The 14916-nt window shown below is 46.2% G+C and overlaps 1 protein-coding gene across 8 annotated transcripts in view; it reads right to left on the bottom strand.

Moving 5' to 3' along the window:
* Positions 1-4600, bottom strand: part of CADPS2 (calcium dependent secretion activator 2) — a 319877-nt gene extending 315277 nt beyond the window's left edge. For all 8 annotated transcript variants that reach the window (XM_075742996.1, XM_075743000.1, XM_075743016.1 and 5 more), the window contains exon 1: positions 4154-4600. In XM_075742996.1, coding sequence (XP_075599111.1) covers positions 4154-4480 — 327 coding nt within the window. In that variant the 5' untranslated portion in view covers positions 4481-4600. The remainder of the gene's footprint in view (positions 1-4153) is intronic.
* Between the last annotated feature and the right edge of the window lie 10316 nt (positions 4601-14916).

The raw sequence follows: 14916 nt of genomic DNA, 5'->3' as shown, positions 1-14916 counted from the left end.
TATGACCACTTGATTACTAGAGTACATTTTAAAATGTTGAGGAAGAAAACCACTGGAAGAACACCTTTTTTGTTAGTTAATTGTAGCATTTCACTGCCCCTTCCCTCCCCAAGAACTCTTAACTCCGATTCATCTCCCAGATACAAAGCCCACCTTTGGCACACACTCCCTGAGTAAAACTGAGTACGTACGTACAAGTGTACAACTGATTAGTATAAACACACGATACTAAATGATACTAATTTTACCACCTAAATCCCAACCTATGGGCAAATTCAATCTGCTGGTTTGAGATTCAGTTTGGCTGGGGTGGGAGAGAAGGAGGAACAGGAATGGGATTAGCTTACTATTCTTCTCTTTTGTTGGACTGGAAAGGAAGAGGAGCAGAAAGGCAGAAAAAGAAAGATGCTGAAATACATTCCAGAGGACTCATTAAAAAAAAAAAGTGTAAACTACAAAAAAAGTGAGAAGTCAGGGACAGACAAACCTTGCTTGATAAAAGCATGACATGTAATGCATTGATGCATTAATATTTCTCTAGAAGTTTGTAAAATTATGACCAAATGTCCATAAATATCTATTGAAAACATGTTACAAAGTACACATTAATTCTACTCTGTAGAACTAACTCCATCTCTGTCAGGACCTGCTACCTCACATGGGGTATCACACCATGGCTTCAGTTCTCTATCTCCAATATTAGCTTATTCTTCCTTCTCCACCACAAATCTATGAGTAACCAAAGTAAGACAGGATGTAATAGTAAATCACCAACTAACTCTGAACAGTTAAAAAAGAGTATTTCTACCACATATCCTACGGATTAATAAAAATAAATGCAGCCATATTATTAAAGTATGTGTTTCAGCAAAGTCTGGGCTAATTTACATTGAATTTGGCATTAAAAACAAGTTAGCAGAGTTGATGGACTCTGGTGAATTATGATAGTTCTTTTTTTTCTTACAGTTTGATTTCTTTTTTTTAAATTAATCTTATCTATCACAATAGAGCTGAGCTAATTTTACTTAGTAAAAAGAAAGAAGGATGAGAAAGGACAACAGAGGAGTGAAACAGTGCCTGCATTGAAAATTCTTTACATTAATTAGCATAACTCAGTCCATTAAGTATGATGGTTTCAAGATTGCCCCATCCCTGGAAGTGTTCAAGGCCAGCTTGGATGGGGCTTTGGGCAACGTGGTCTAACGGAGGGTGTCCCTGGCCGCGGCAGGGGGGTTGGAACTAGATGATCTTTGAGGTCCCTTCCAACCCAAACCATTCTGTGATTCTAAGATACCGTATAGTACATTTTAATCTGATACTGAAGAAAGAACAAAAGAAGCCAGCCATATTGTAAACCATTTCCATACTGATATTACAATGCAACTGAGAATATTTGATATGTGAATTCCATCTCATTCCCTTACTGGATAATATGTTCCACATTAAAAAAGAAGCAAACTGCATTCTGCAATATTTGCTCAGCAATATGCCAAATGAACTGGCAGAAAGAACAAATTACTTCTGCTCTCAAGCAGGGTGGATACTATTCTTAGGTTATCAGAAAGCCTGCTGGTGCAAAAGCATTATGAAGAGTGCACAACCAGAGACGGGCAGACTGGGCTGGGAGCTGGAACCACAGAGCATCATAGGTTCTCGTTCGAAACCATACCTTGGACCACTCATCCAGTGACGATGGACAGGGCATGCAGTAGTTAACGGCTCCAGCTAAATAACACAGGTAAGGAATCCCAGTCCAGCTCACAATGGACAGCCAGCCACATAACAGAAGTCAGATGTGAAGCAAAAAAGCAAGAGATTAAGGGACTCATCTGTATAATAGCTTAGCAGTGAGATAATTCATTCGGGAAATAAGACAGTACTTTTACCCTCTGGAATATGAGTCCAGCTATCACACATCCAAAAGTGTCTTAATACAGGACACAGTGTAAGAGAGGTGGTTGCACTCTCATTCCTAAGGCTGACACAGGGCCACCATGCAGCACACGGTGCAAAAATCAGAGCACAGGAGAGGGCTCCTTCGTACAGCTCTCAGCGATCCTGAACTATCAAAGCAGGGTTTCTGAACTCTCAAAACTCAGGACCAGTTCTGCTAACCTATATTCAGTAAGTTGCTGAGGAATATATCAAATTGGCAAATAACAGGAAGGATGTTTATGTATATTTCATTACTTCTAGAGAGAAGTGCAACTCCAAGAAAGAATTATTTTCTTCGGTTATGTCTTATTTAAAAACACTAGTTCCTGACCAGCAAAACAAAATCATCCTTGTTCTGCAGCTAATTTCCTAAACATGACAAAAATATCCTTCTACATATAGCAGTTAAACCAAAAGTCAAAGTTTGCTTAAAAACAGTAATTAGCAAAAGTAACGTTTAATTTTAGGTATCAAGTCAATTCTGTCAATCAATCTGTTCATTGCTCATGTGTTAAATCCACAACTGTTGCATTGCTATATTCGCTGCACATCAGTAATCTCTCTTCATACATTTTATTAATAAAAATAATTAATACTGTAGTTATTTTTAAAATGCAATTCCTATACTTAGTGACTGAGATCAGTGAGAACTTCTTAACATTCACTATCTTCTGCAGTTGATGGCCACAAGTTGTAGCCTGGAAGCTGATTAGGAAAATTTCGTCAAGAGGAGGACAACGCAGCACTGGAGCAGGTCACACAGATGGGTTGGGTGATCTCATCTCTGAAGACTTCTGAGTCTCCTGCTTGAACCTAGACTGATATCAACACTACATCAAGTCAGCTTTGGCTTTGTCCAGTGCAAAGTCACACTTAGATGACCTCCAGATGTCCCTTCAAAATATCATTTCTATGATGACTCTGGTTTTTTTTTGGGGGGGGGGGGGGATTCCTCAGTGGGGTGGTGAAAATTCTCATTTTGCCAGATTTTCTTTGGCCTCCTGCTACAAGATGTCTTTATGCAGGCTTCACAGTTTAAGTACCTAACACTTAATAAAAACAAAATGTTCTTCCAGAAATAATCTTACTGTTACCACCACGTTAACTTGTCAGAGAATTCACTAAGCACAAATTACCAAAAGCAGCCATAATTCAGACACCCCAAAACATTTAGTATTGGATTTTACAAACCCTTAGAGATATGGAAGTACCAAGATCATAAAAAGCCAAGTGGAACTGAGGGGTTTTTTGTGTCCTATCACTATACCTCCAGAAACTGATGTGGAATGGGTTTTGTTTGTTTGTTTCTTTTCTGTTTGGGATTTGTTTTACAGAAGTGAAAGGGAAAAAAAAAAAAAAAAAAAAGGACAAATCTTTCGTCTAAACCATTTCAAGAACTGCGCTTTTAAGTGGTTATCTGGAAATGCAGCACCTTGTTTCAAAACTTTCAGTATTCTACCTATTCAATAACTCAAAAGTAACAGAGAATAAGCACAGTTACAGCATAAATACCTACCACATACCTGCTAATTCTCGAGAGCTTGTCTCTGATGTACAAAATGCAGAGAACAGTTTTGGGCAGCCCTCGCTAGAAGGCTGCTCTCATCACAAACACGCATATTAACTGCTTTTCTGTACAGAGAGACCGCACTTAATGAAACGGAATAGTTTCCTCGTTCACCTCTGTATTACGGCTGAATCTGCTCGAGTTGGGCACAGATGGTCAGAATACGATTTGCAGGAAAACCTCTGGGAGGTTTGACTCCATCCATCACGCAGCGCTGAGAAGCAGAAACATCTCCTCCACCGCAAAACGGCCCCGGCGCCCCTACGCCCGCACCCTGCCCTCCTGTTCCCTTCTCACGGCGACTTTAAGCGCAGCTCTAAAAACTTAAAAGACTTTACCCCTGTTGACTGATGGATTTCTAGGTAAACGGGCTGTTTCGGAGAAACCGCGGTGAGAGCTAGCTGTGCAATACCCTGCTCTAACACTGCCGGTGCTTGAGTGCCGCTGGGGGCCGGCGGCCGCTCCCCCCGCCGTGCCCCAGCCGGCGCCCAGCGCCCGGCTCAACCTGTTGCGGGCCGGAGCGCGGCAGCGGCGGCAGCGGCACTCGCCGGCGGGCGGGCACGGGATGGCCCCGCGGGGGGCGAGCGCAGGCGGCGGGGGCCGGGGGCGGCGGGGCAGGGCGGGAGCGGGAGGGCGAAGGCGGGGGCTCACCTTCTGCTGCCGGCGGGCCATGTCCGTGGGCTGCTTGGCGTTGAAGGGGTGCGCGATGCACCTCGCGATGAACACGTAGAGCTGCAGCCGGAGCCGCTTCTCCCGCTCCTCTCGCTGCAGGCGCTCCTGCTCCTCCCGGCCCTCGCTCAGCACCGAGGGGCTGGGGCTGGCCGCCCGCGCCGCCCCGGCCTCCCTGCCCCGCGGGTCCCGGGGCGGCGGCGGCGGCAGCGAGCGCGGAGAGCCGCCGCCCGCCGCCACCAGCACGTCCCGCCGCTCCTCTTCCAGGACCTCATCGGACTCCTCCTCGCTGGAGGACGGGTCCAGCATCGCGCTCAGCGGGCGCGCCCCGCGGCCGGGCGCGGAGCGAGGCGGAGAGCTGCGCGCACCTTTCCGGACACGTCGAGTTTACACACAGACTATTTCCGACCGGCGGCGGCCGCCGGGCGGGAGCGGAGGGGCGGGGAGGGGAGGCGGGGTTTGGGAAGGGGGTCGAGCCTGGGTTGCCGTGGGAATTGCTCCGAGCGGCTCCCGGTGGAGGCGGGGCCGGGGCCGGGCTGACACCTCCGCCCGCCCCGGCGGGAGGGCAGCGGCGCGCAGGTGGCCGGTCCGGGCGGGGCGATACCCCGACTGCCCCGGCACAGCTCGGCTCGGCTCGGCTGCCCTGCGACGAGGGCAGCTGCTGGCCGGGAAAGCCCCTGGCCCCCGCTCAACAGCGCGGCGCCGCTCGGACCCTGCCGGTCCCGGCAGCGGCTGCCCCGGCTGCGCCCTGCCCCGCGTCCCGGGGCCAGCGTGGGAAAGGCTGCTCGCCCGCCGCTCGTGGCCGGCTCACACGCACGGGGGGACGCCGGGCTGGGAGAGGAGAGCGGTGGGCTGTGCCTTCTGCTCGGCTCGGCACGGCACGGCTCGCTGCCGACCCCGAGCTCGCTGGTATCGTCTGCCATGTAGTGTGTGGGAAAAACGAGAGGCATCTCAAATGCCCCCAGAAAAAAGAAGCGACTGAAACCATGCCTTTCTGGGATGGGGAGTGAGCTGATGCTGAAGTGTGCGTTGCTCTCGCAGGATACATCTGTTGGGAGCCCGCTGCCACAAACGGGTAGTTCACGTCTCTGTGAAATCGTTGTTCCAGGCTATCTGTGGATCCAGCCACGTTCATATTCACAATGGTTATCTTCACAGTTAACACCGTGAGAAACATGTGAAAGCCTGCCACTATCACTCTTTAAAACGAAATAAAAAAAGGCTCCATGTGAAAGCTGAATTTCTGGAGTCTGATTAGGACCCCGTGGAAAGGCAGCCCTGGGGAGTGAAGACACATCAGACTGCATGTGGATCAAGTCCTTCTCTTGCTCCCTACACACGCGTGTGTGGTGATGCCAGTACCGGGGAGGAGGTGGGAACTACTGAACAGGAAGGATGAGGGGTCAGGAGGACAAGGGCTGGAGGGATGGACTGGCTCACAGCAAGGCAGTGTCCCTGTATGCTGCTTTAAAACGACGGCAACTGAGGCTCTGCCCACACAGCTCTTGGCCTCTGCTCATTAGCAGTGGCAAGTTCGCAAAGCCCTGAAGGGAAACTCAACAAACTCAGGCAGCCTACCCAGTTCTCACTGTATGAGCTGGGCTGGGTTGAGAGTGGTGAAATGCTCTAGTCTATTACCAATATCTTGAAGTGCCCGGTCCTCTCGTAGGGAGGAAGGATCCTTAGGAAAGGATCTTTAAAGCTGGCAGTTATCTCCTGAGTGAAGCAGCTTTCAGAAGGTGAAATTACTCCTGCTGTGGGCAACAGCTATTAGCTAGATGGCAGCATTAAGCATTAGGAGTCTGGGTTCTGCCTCTGGGTCTCTACTGGAGGAATGAGGTGGAGCACTGAGGGAGAGCCATGCTGTCAAGCACACTGGCTTTCTTGGAACTTTGGGTGCTAAGTGTAGCAATCATATAAAAATAACTGTGCTTTTTATATAGATGGCTCGTGTCTTTAACATTAACTGATAATAGCAAGCAAAATTTGTTAAATGCAGAAAGGCAGTCAGGGAAAAGTATGGATTTCAACCTATTGATCATCTCTGGTCACATTTCCGTAGTCTAGGAATCGCTAATGCCAGTTTTTATGGGTACCACCATCACCAGTCACATGTCAGTGCTTATGTTGCCAGTGTATCATTGCAAATAGTGCTAGTCCTGTAGTAGGGAAGAGGTAGTTCCATAAAAAATATGGAACTGGTTACTTGTGGTGGGTTGACCCTGGCTGAGGGCCAGGTGCCCACCAGAGCTGCTTTATCACTCCCCTCCTTCATTAGACAGGGGAGAAAAGGTATAACGAAAAGCTTGTGGGTCGAGATAAGGACAGGGAGAATCACTCACTTATTATCGTCACGAGCAAAACAGACCGAACTTAGAGAGGGAATGCATCTAATTTATTACTAGGCAAAACAGAGTAGAGGAATGAGAAATAAAATCAAATCTTAAAACACCTCCCCCCACCCCTCCCATCTTCCTGGGCTCAACTTCACTCCCGGCTTCAACCTCCTCCCCCCTCAGCGGCACAGGGGGACAGGGAATGGGGGTTACGGTCAGTTCATCACACGGTGTTTCTGCCGCTTCTTCATCCTCAGGGGGAGGACTCCTCTCATCGTTCCTCCACTCCAGCATGGAGTCCCTCTCACGGGAGACAGTCCTTCACGACCTTCTCCAACGTGAGTCTCCTCCACGGGGTGCAGACCTTCAGGAGCAAACTGCTCCAGCCTGGGTCCCCCACAGGGTCACAAGTCCTGCCAGCAAACCTGCTCTGGCGTGGGCTCCTCTCTCCATGGGACCACAGGTCCTGCCAGGAGCTTGCTCCAGCCTGGGCTTCCCATGGGGTCACAGCCTCCTTCAGGTGCCTCCACCTGCTCCGGCATGGGGTCCTCCACGGGCTGCAGGTGGAATCTCTACACCCCCTCATCCTCCCTCCATGGGCTGCAGGGGGACAGCCTGCTTCACCATGGTCTTCACCACGGGCTGCAGGGGGATCTCTGCTCCGGCGCCTGGAGCACCTCCTCCCCCTCCTTCTGCACTGACCTTGGTGTCTGCAGATGTTCTTACATCTTCTCACTCCTCTCTCTGGCTGCAAAAGCGCTCCCTAACTGTTTTTTTCTCTTTCTTAAATATGTTATCACAGAGGCGCTGATTGGCTTGGCCTTGGCCAGCGGCGGGTCCGTCTTGGAGCCGGCTGGCATTGGCTCTGTCAGACACAGGGGAAGCTTCTAGCAGCTTCTCACAGAAGCCACCCCTGTAACACCCCCCCCCCCCCCCCACTACCAAAACCTTGCCACGCAAACCCAACACATTACTGTAAACTACTTTTTCACTAAGAGGAATACAATATGCACTCAGATTTGTGGTACAATAATTTGTTCTCATTCTAATGGCAAATAAAAATAAAGTAACACAACAAAAAACTTGCCACCAATGATATGCCAAGCACCAATTGGGATATGAACTCTCTGAAACTTTGAAACAGTCAGGGCTCAAACATTTTTAAATGTAGGGCTTTGTCCAGCAGTGTCATCTCACAACTACTGCTGCATAAGGCCAGGATGATTGTGTTATCATACATAAGATTACACGACTCTTCTTTATAGAAAAGATCATGTTTGCTCCACTAGTTGCCTGCACCTTTTTGGAGGGAAGATATCTCTTATTTTCCTTCATGCTTCATAACAGAATCACAGAGTTGTTGAGATTGGAAGGGACCTCCTGAGATAATCTAGTCCAAACCCCAGAGCAGGGTAATCTCGAGCAGGTTGCCCAAGGCTGATTCCGGCCAGGTTTTGAGTATCTGCAAGGATGGAGACTCCACAACCCCTCTGGGCAATGTGTACTGCTGTTTGACCACTCTCACAGTAAAAAAGCTTTTTCTTATGTTTAAATGGAATTCATTTCCTGTATTTCATTTTGTACCCGTTACTTCTTGTCCTTCTTTGGGTACCACAGAGAAGAGTCTGGCTCTGTATTCTTTACTCCCCTCCATCAGGTATTTATACACATGAATAAGATGCTGCTGAGCCTTCTCTTCTCCAGGTTGAACAGTCCCAGCTCTCTCAGCCACTCCATGTAGCTCACATGCTCCAAGTCACTAATGAGCTCCCTTACCTTTCACTTGCTCCAGTATCTCCATGACCCTCTTATCCTGCAGAGCCCAGGACTGGACCCAGCACTCCAGATGTGGCTTCCAGTACTGAGGAGAGGGCAAGGATCACCCACCCTTGACGTGCTGGCCACACTCATCCTAATGCAGCCCAGGAGGCTGTCAGCCTTCATTGCCGCAAGAGTGCATTGCTGGCTCATGTTCAGCTTAGTGTATACCAGGACCTGAATCTTTTCTGCAAAGCTGCTTTCCAGCCGGTCAGCCCCTAGCCTGTACTGGGGCATGGGATTTTTCATCCTCAGGTGCAGGACTTTGCAGTTTCCTTTGCTGAATTTCCTGAGATTCCTGTTTGCTGTTTCCTCCAGCCTGTCAAGGTCCTCCTGAACAGTCACACAACTGTGTGGTATATCAACCACTCCTCCCAAGTTGACGTTGTTTGCACACTGTCAGAGGGTGCGCTGTGGCCCATCATCCAGGTCATTAATGGAGATGTTAAATGGTATTGGTCCCAGTACCAGTCCCTGGGTAAACCACTAGTGACTGTCCTCCAAGTGATCTTTGTGCTGTTGATCACAACACTCTGGGCCGGACAGTTCAGTCAGTTCTCACTGTACTTCACTGCCCACTTATCTAGCCTACACTTCATCAGTTTGTCTGTGAGGATGTTATGGGAGACAGTCTTGAAAGCCTGGCTGAAGTCAAGATAAATGACATCCACTGCTCTCCCCTCATCCACCAAGCCAGTCCTTTGGTCATAGAAGCCTATCAGGTTGGTCAGGCGCGATTTCTCCTCCATAGGTCCATGCTGCTACTCCTAGTCACTTTCTTGCTTTGAATATGTTTGGAAATAGTTTCCAGAATTATTTGCTCCATCACCTTCTCAGGGATCAAGGTGAAGCTGACTGACCTGTAGCTCCTTTTTCTTACCTTTAGTGAAGATATGAGTGCTATTTGCTGCCTTCCACCACTTAAAACACCCATATAAAATGTCTTCCTTAGAGCTGCATGCAAAGGACCTCTCTACTCCGCTCTTGTGAGACCCCACCTGGAGTACTGCGTCCAGCTCTGAGGGGCCCAGTACAAGAAATACATCGAGCTGTTGGAGAGAGTCCAGAGGAGGGCCCCAAAGCTGATCAGAGGGCTGGAGCACCTCTCCTATGAGGACAGGCTGAGAGAGTTGGGCTTGTTCAGCCTGGAGAAAAGAAGGCTCTGGGGAGATCTAATTGCGGCTTACCAGTACCTGAAGGGGCCTACAGGAAAGATGGTGAGGGACTGTTTATCAGGGAGTGTAGTTACAGGACAAGGGGTAATGGGTTTAAGCTGAAGGAGGGTCGATTTAGATTAGATGTTAGGAAGAAACTCTTCACTGTGAGGGTGATGAGGCACTGGAACAGGTTGCCTGGAGAGGTGGTGGATGCCCCATCCCTGGAAGTGTTCAAGGCCAGGTTGGATGGGGCTTGAGCAACCTGTTCTCGTGGAAGGTGTCCCTGCCCATGGCAGGGGCGTGTAACTAGATGATCTTTGAGGTCCCTTCCAACCCAAGCCATTCTGTGAGTCTGTGATTCTATGAGCTCTAGCAAGGCAGCAAAAGTCTTTTTCTTTGCTTTCATGCCTCATCTTTTCTCATTGTATCTCCTTATCTGGGAAAAAAGATAAAAACAAGAACAATTTAGATTTTTTTTTTCTATCAGACCAGGCTCAAAATAGAATGTTCTCAACTTGGACTTCACTGCATTGATAAAATGAATTGACAGTATCTATCAGCATATCTAACAGCTTAGGACGAACATTCTTACCTTCTGCAGCTACTCTTAACACAACCCTTTATTTGGTATTGTATGTTTCCATTTTGTAAAGCTGCTCTCATCTAACATTACTTGAGGTTTTAGTTCTGATCTCTTGTTGGTTCTTGATGCTATTTTTTCATCTGGTGCATTTAAATATAGAGTATCTTCTTTCATATTTTAGACATTTCTGCAGAGCAAGAAAGCTACCATTCCTGAGTGCCCTTTGTTTAGTTTACTGGTAATGCTACCATCAAACGTAGTGGTATCAGTCTTGTAGGAATCAGTCAGAACTTGTCCCTGAATTCCTCAGAGACTTGTGTTCAAATGATGGTCATCCAGTTACGTACACAAATGTCAATGCTGAATGTTTATATTCAAATACCTATATGCTTAAAATATCCAGCCACAACAATGAAAAGGCATTCATTGCTCCTCATTAAGATAATCTAATCAAACCTGTTTTATTTGTACTTTCTCTTTGCTTTGTCCAACCTCAGCACAGGTTTATTTACAGATGCACTCATTCAAGTGCATTTTTTTTCCACCTAGATGATATATTTTGCCTAATATAGTATGTAAAGCACATTTATTTTAAGAAAATGGTTTTAAGAACTGGACTGTTCTCTTTTATATGGCAATGAGATGAGGATTTTGTCAATAAAGCTTTCTATTCAGGGGATAAAAGAAGCAGTAAAAATAATTAATAATGAAAAACTCAGTTTTGAACTGATCCAAGATTTTTATTTCAAGATGCAGATAAAAATTTTAGCCATGTTTTCAAATCCTTCATTTGGGAAAATATGTGACTAAAAATAAAGTGTGTATGGGATACATTTATGCTCAGTAAAGATTTCCTATTATAGAATCAGTCCATTGTAATTCACTTATAAACCGTCTTTTGGTCATAAAATTCATTATTATTTTGAGGTTCAGTAGTTCACAGTAATGAGTTTTAGCTTCATGCAGTGCATTGTCAGTTTACACACTTCTTGAACTATTTTTCCCTAATGCTTTGGATTACCAAATCATGTGATTAAGCAAGAATCTCACCTTATGTTATTTGTAAGCAGGTTGTAGCCAAAGCCAGACATGATGGTGAAGTTTCTAGGGTGCTTTGTAATTGCTGTATCATGGGAATATACTACCCCAGGCAGCTCTGAGTGGTGGGTGAACTACTGCCTCTCCCTTTGCCTTACCCACTGTGGCCACCTTTGTTTGTATACCATGAACTCTTGGAGAAAAACTTGAAACCATGAAAGAATATTCCCACAGAAGAACAAAACCTACAAGTAGAAGAAATAACCAAATTTTTATGATTATTTTTAAGTAATGTGATGGTGAAGCTGAGCATATATCGCTTTTGTGACCTGGCTTACAGTCTCTGAAGGCCTCTGACTGTCGCCACGATTGTCCATTGATATGTATGAGTTTTTGCCAAGGCAAGAACACATAATGGAAATGCCATACATGTATATGGAATAAAAGTAATGTGGATTTATAATCTACCTAGAAGCATATAAATTTGAAAGTGCAACAGAGCTTGCATCCTGCTTCGTGATAAGCAATGTCCAATAGATCTTCATAGTGATAAATTTACCAGCATTCATGTGCCACCAATGTGCAGTGCTCAGCTCTGTGGTGTGAGAAGTTTGTGCATAGCTGATGCATTTCCCAGTCCTCCAGCTTTCCCATGCAGCAGATTATTTTACTCCATTGTGAAGAATTTGCAGGAAAATTTGCAGGTTTCATTTCTGGAATATAAGTTCATTTCATTTCAGGAATGCATTTCTCCCGGAGGCACGTCAGATGGTACCTCTCCATCAACTTCAGGTGTCTTGTACAGATTCAAGTGTTTGGGTTTGTGGAACGAAATCATTTCGTAACTGTTTGATGTTGGCCAAACTGTTGACCTGATGGGTTTGGCAGTAGTAACTAAGTGTTGCAATGAACAGAGCTCTTCAGCTTGCATTGACAAAATAAGGAGAGAGCTTTCCCGGAAAACGAGGCTTGCCACCTATTTACTTCATGGTGGGTCTCACGAAAGCACTATATATAGATGGTGGAACTCTCTGCATAAACATTCACACAGCTCCTTTCTGATGCTTGAAAAGGTGGGATTTATTTTTTCAGCCCTCTCAACCATGCAAGCAAGTGGTAGAGCATTCACAGGCTTAGAAGGTGGAGGGGACACTGCGTCATAATTTTTGCTGCACTCTTGCAGCCGTCATCGCACTCTTGCTCTGCTGCAAAGTCTTGCTTGTCCACCACAACCTCTTGCATTTGCAGACAATGGTGGAGTACATTCTTCTTCTCCTACTTATATCAAACACCTTTGCTCCACTGATCTATGTCAGAATTGCCGAGCTTAGGAAAAGATTCCTCCCAATCTGTTCCATTTGACTTGACTCTCTAAGAGTCAAATGGCCTTTATGTCCTGATATTTCCTTTTGGTGTGCCAGAACTGGATGCCAGTGTTCATAAGCTAGATAGGTCTCAGAAAAGACCACGGGGAGGAATAAAGAGCATCCACATGCTTGATTCCTAACTGGCTTTTCTAACCATCAAGAGAAATTCCCATCCTCTCCCCAGGTGAGTCCCCAGGGGCAGCTGACCAGGGTAATTGATGTCAATAGCTGACACATATAAAGAAAAAAACTTAACTTGGATCCAAGTATTTCCATGTGTAGAATCGAGTTTTGTAGCTCAGGTTTAGTTCATGCATATGTATGTAAATGTACAGAAATATGTGAAAAAATGCTAATCATGTGTCCTGCTCTGACATTTTGGAGGCACTGCACTACTCACAAGCTGTGCAGCATCAATGTAATGGGCAGGTTATTGCTAAGAGGCCAGATTAAAATTTATGTCACATCATCACTTTGTACTAAAAGCTATTCTAAAAAATGGAGATTTTTGAATTAATTTGATTCAGGGTAGCCTTGTGTCTGAAATGCAGTGCTGTTCTCCACACCTTAAGCTCAAGTAGTTAAGGCAATCTGATTTTTCAGTGTGGGGTTGAAAAAGTGACATTAATATCTCCTTTGAAATTCTAAAGAAATATTCAAATCCATTTTTCTTAAAGGTATGTTTCTACCCACAAGAAACCTCTCTGCCCTGCAACCTGTCTTTATTGGTGGAAGGTGTTATGACCGTATACACCACAGGGTCTATTGTCCTGTTAGCTTAATAATGCCAGTGGAAATCTTAGTCTCAGTATAGGTTAATGAACTTCTGAATTAGCAACATCAAGAAATGTACAGAGCCATAAAGTAGCTGTTGTTTAGCTATAATACGTTAATACTTTCATGTGCTTGTTATCATTAACACACAGGTAGTGTTATTTTTACTAGGGATTGTTACTGCTTTCTAAACCATTTAGTTTCTTAGCAAGCCCAGAGGACACAAAGTTTGCTGATGTGAGCGATGTGGAGTGTTGTGAGTAATATGGTGGAATGTAGTGTCTCTTATAGGATGATATAGATGCTGCACGTGTGACACCGCCAGACTTTGCTCACAAGTTCCAGTGAATCCTGTCACATCTTCAGAGGAATATAAGTCCTGTTCAGGTCTATAAACAATAATAGAAAGTAAGCTTGGAAAGGATCTTAAGACGTTACTGCGATTGTACTTCTGCTCCCAAGTAATATCTGCTGCACCTAACTCATTCATGACTGATGCTTGTCTAACCTTATTCTTAATACCTTCGAGTATTTCACCTCCCTAGGAAAACAGTTCCCATGATGGACTCTCAATTCAGAAAGCTTGTCTTAATGTTACCCTAAGCCTTCCATTCTGGAAACCTGTGCCATGCAAAGGAGCATGCAGCCTAGGCTCTGATATTGCTGCTCGAAAGGTCCCAAACCCCGTCCCTGCTCACCCTGCATTGTGTTTTCTCAATTCCCGGGCAGGCAGGAGGACAAAGCACTTTGCCTCCACTCCCTTTCCTGCAGGAGCTGGTATGCTCAGTCTAGACAAGGGTAGACCTTAACAGCTTTTCCTATATTGGAGGGAAAGACCCTGAGGGGAATCTCCCTGGGTGCAAGAGGGGCTCATCTGAAAAAAAAAAAAACAAAACAACTTTCCATGCTGAAAAGGCACTTGAAAGAGGACCTGACCTGGTTCTCCACTTGATGCCAGCCTGTGGAGAAGGAAGCACAGGGTGGGTTTGTTTGCAGGGCAGCGAGCAGAGTGTCGCGGTTTAACCCCAGCTGGCGACTAAGCCCCACGCAGCTGGTCACTCATTTCCCCCAGTGGGATGGGGAGAGAATCAGAAGAGTAAAAGTGAGAAAACTTGTGGGTTGAGATAAAGACAGTTTAATAGGTAAAGTAAGAGCCAAGAGTGCACACACAAGCAAAGCAAGACAAGGAATTCATTCACCACTTTCCATGGGCAGGCAGGTGTTCAGCCATCCCCAGGAAAGCAGGGCTCCATCACGTGTAATGGTGACTTAGGAAGACAAATGCCATCATTCTGAACATCTTCCCTTCCTTTTTCTTCCCCAGCTTTATATGCTGAGCATGATGTCATATGTTATAAAATATCCCTTTGGTCAGGAGCTGCTGCTAAGTGTGCTCTTGCCAGGCACTCCTGGTGCTTTTTGGGGTGGAGCAGAGGAGTGGCTTGTTCTTCTCCCTTCAGCTTTGCCTTGGAGCTTGGTTCCAGGCCCACAGAGGACAGGGCAGGAACGAGAGGGGACAGTGACTGGGAGGCACTGGGGAGAAGAGCAGGAGAGGGAGTTTTCAGCCTCTTGCCAGCAATGAGCCTGTAGCTGCTAAAATCTACACCATGTCCCTGAACAATTTAAACCTATTAGTCTCATCTGTCTGCAGTGAACATGGAAAACTGTTTAT

The sequence above is a fragment of the Balearica regulorum genome, chromosome 1 (genome assembly GCF_011004875.1).
Source record: "Balearica regulorum gibbericeps isolate bBalReg1 chromosome 1, bBalReg1.pri, whole genome shotgun sequence".
In the NCBI taxonomy this organism is placed as follows: Eukaryota; Metazoa; Chordata; class Aves; order Gruiformes; family Gruidae; genus Balearica; species Balearica regulorum.
The sequence above is the reverse complement of the archived record's forward strand: the minus strand, read 5'-3'. Positions and strand labels throughout refer to the sequence as shown.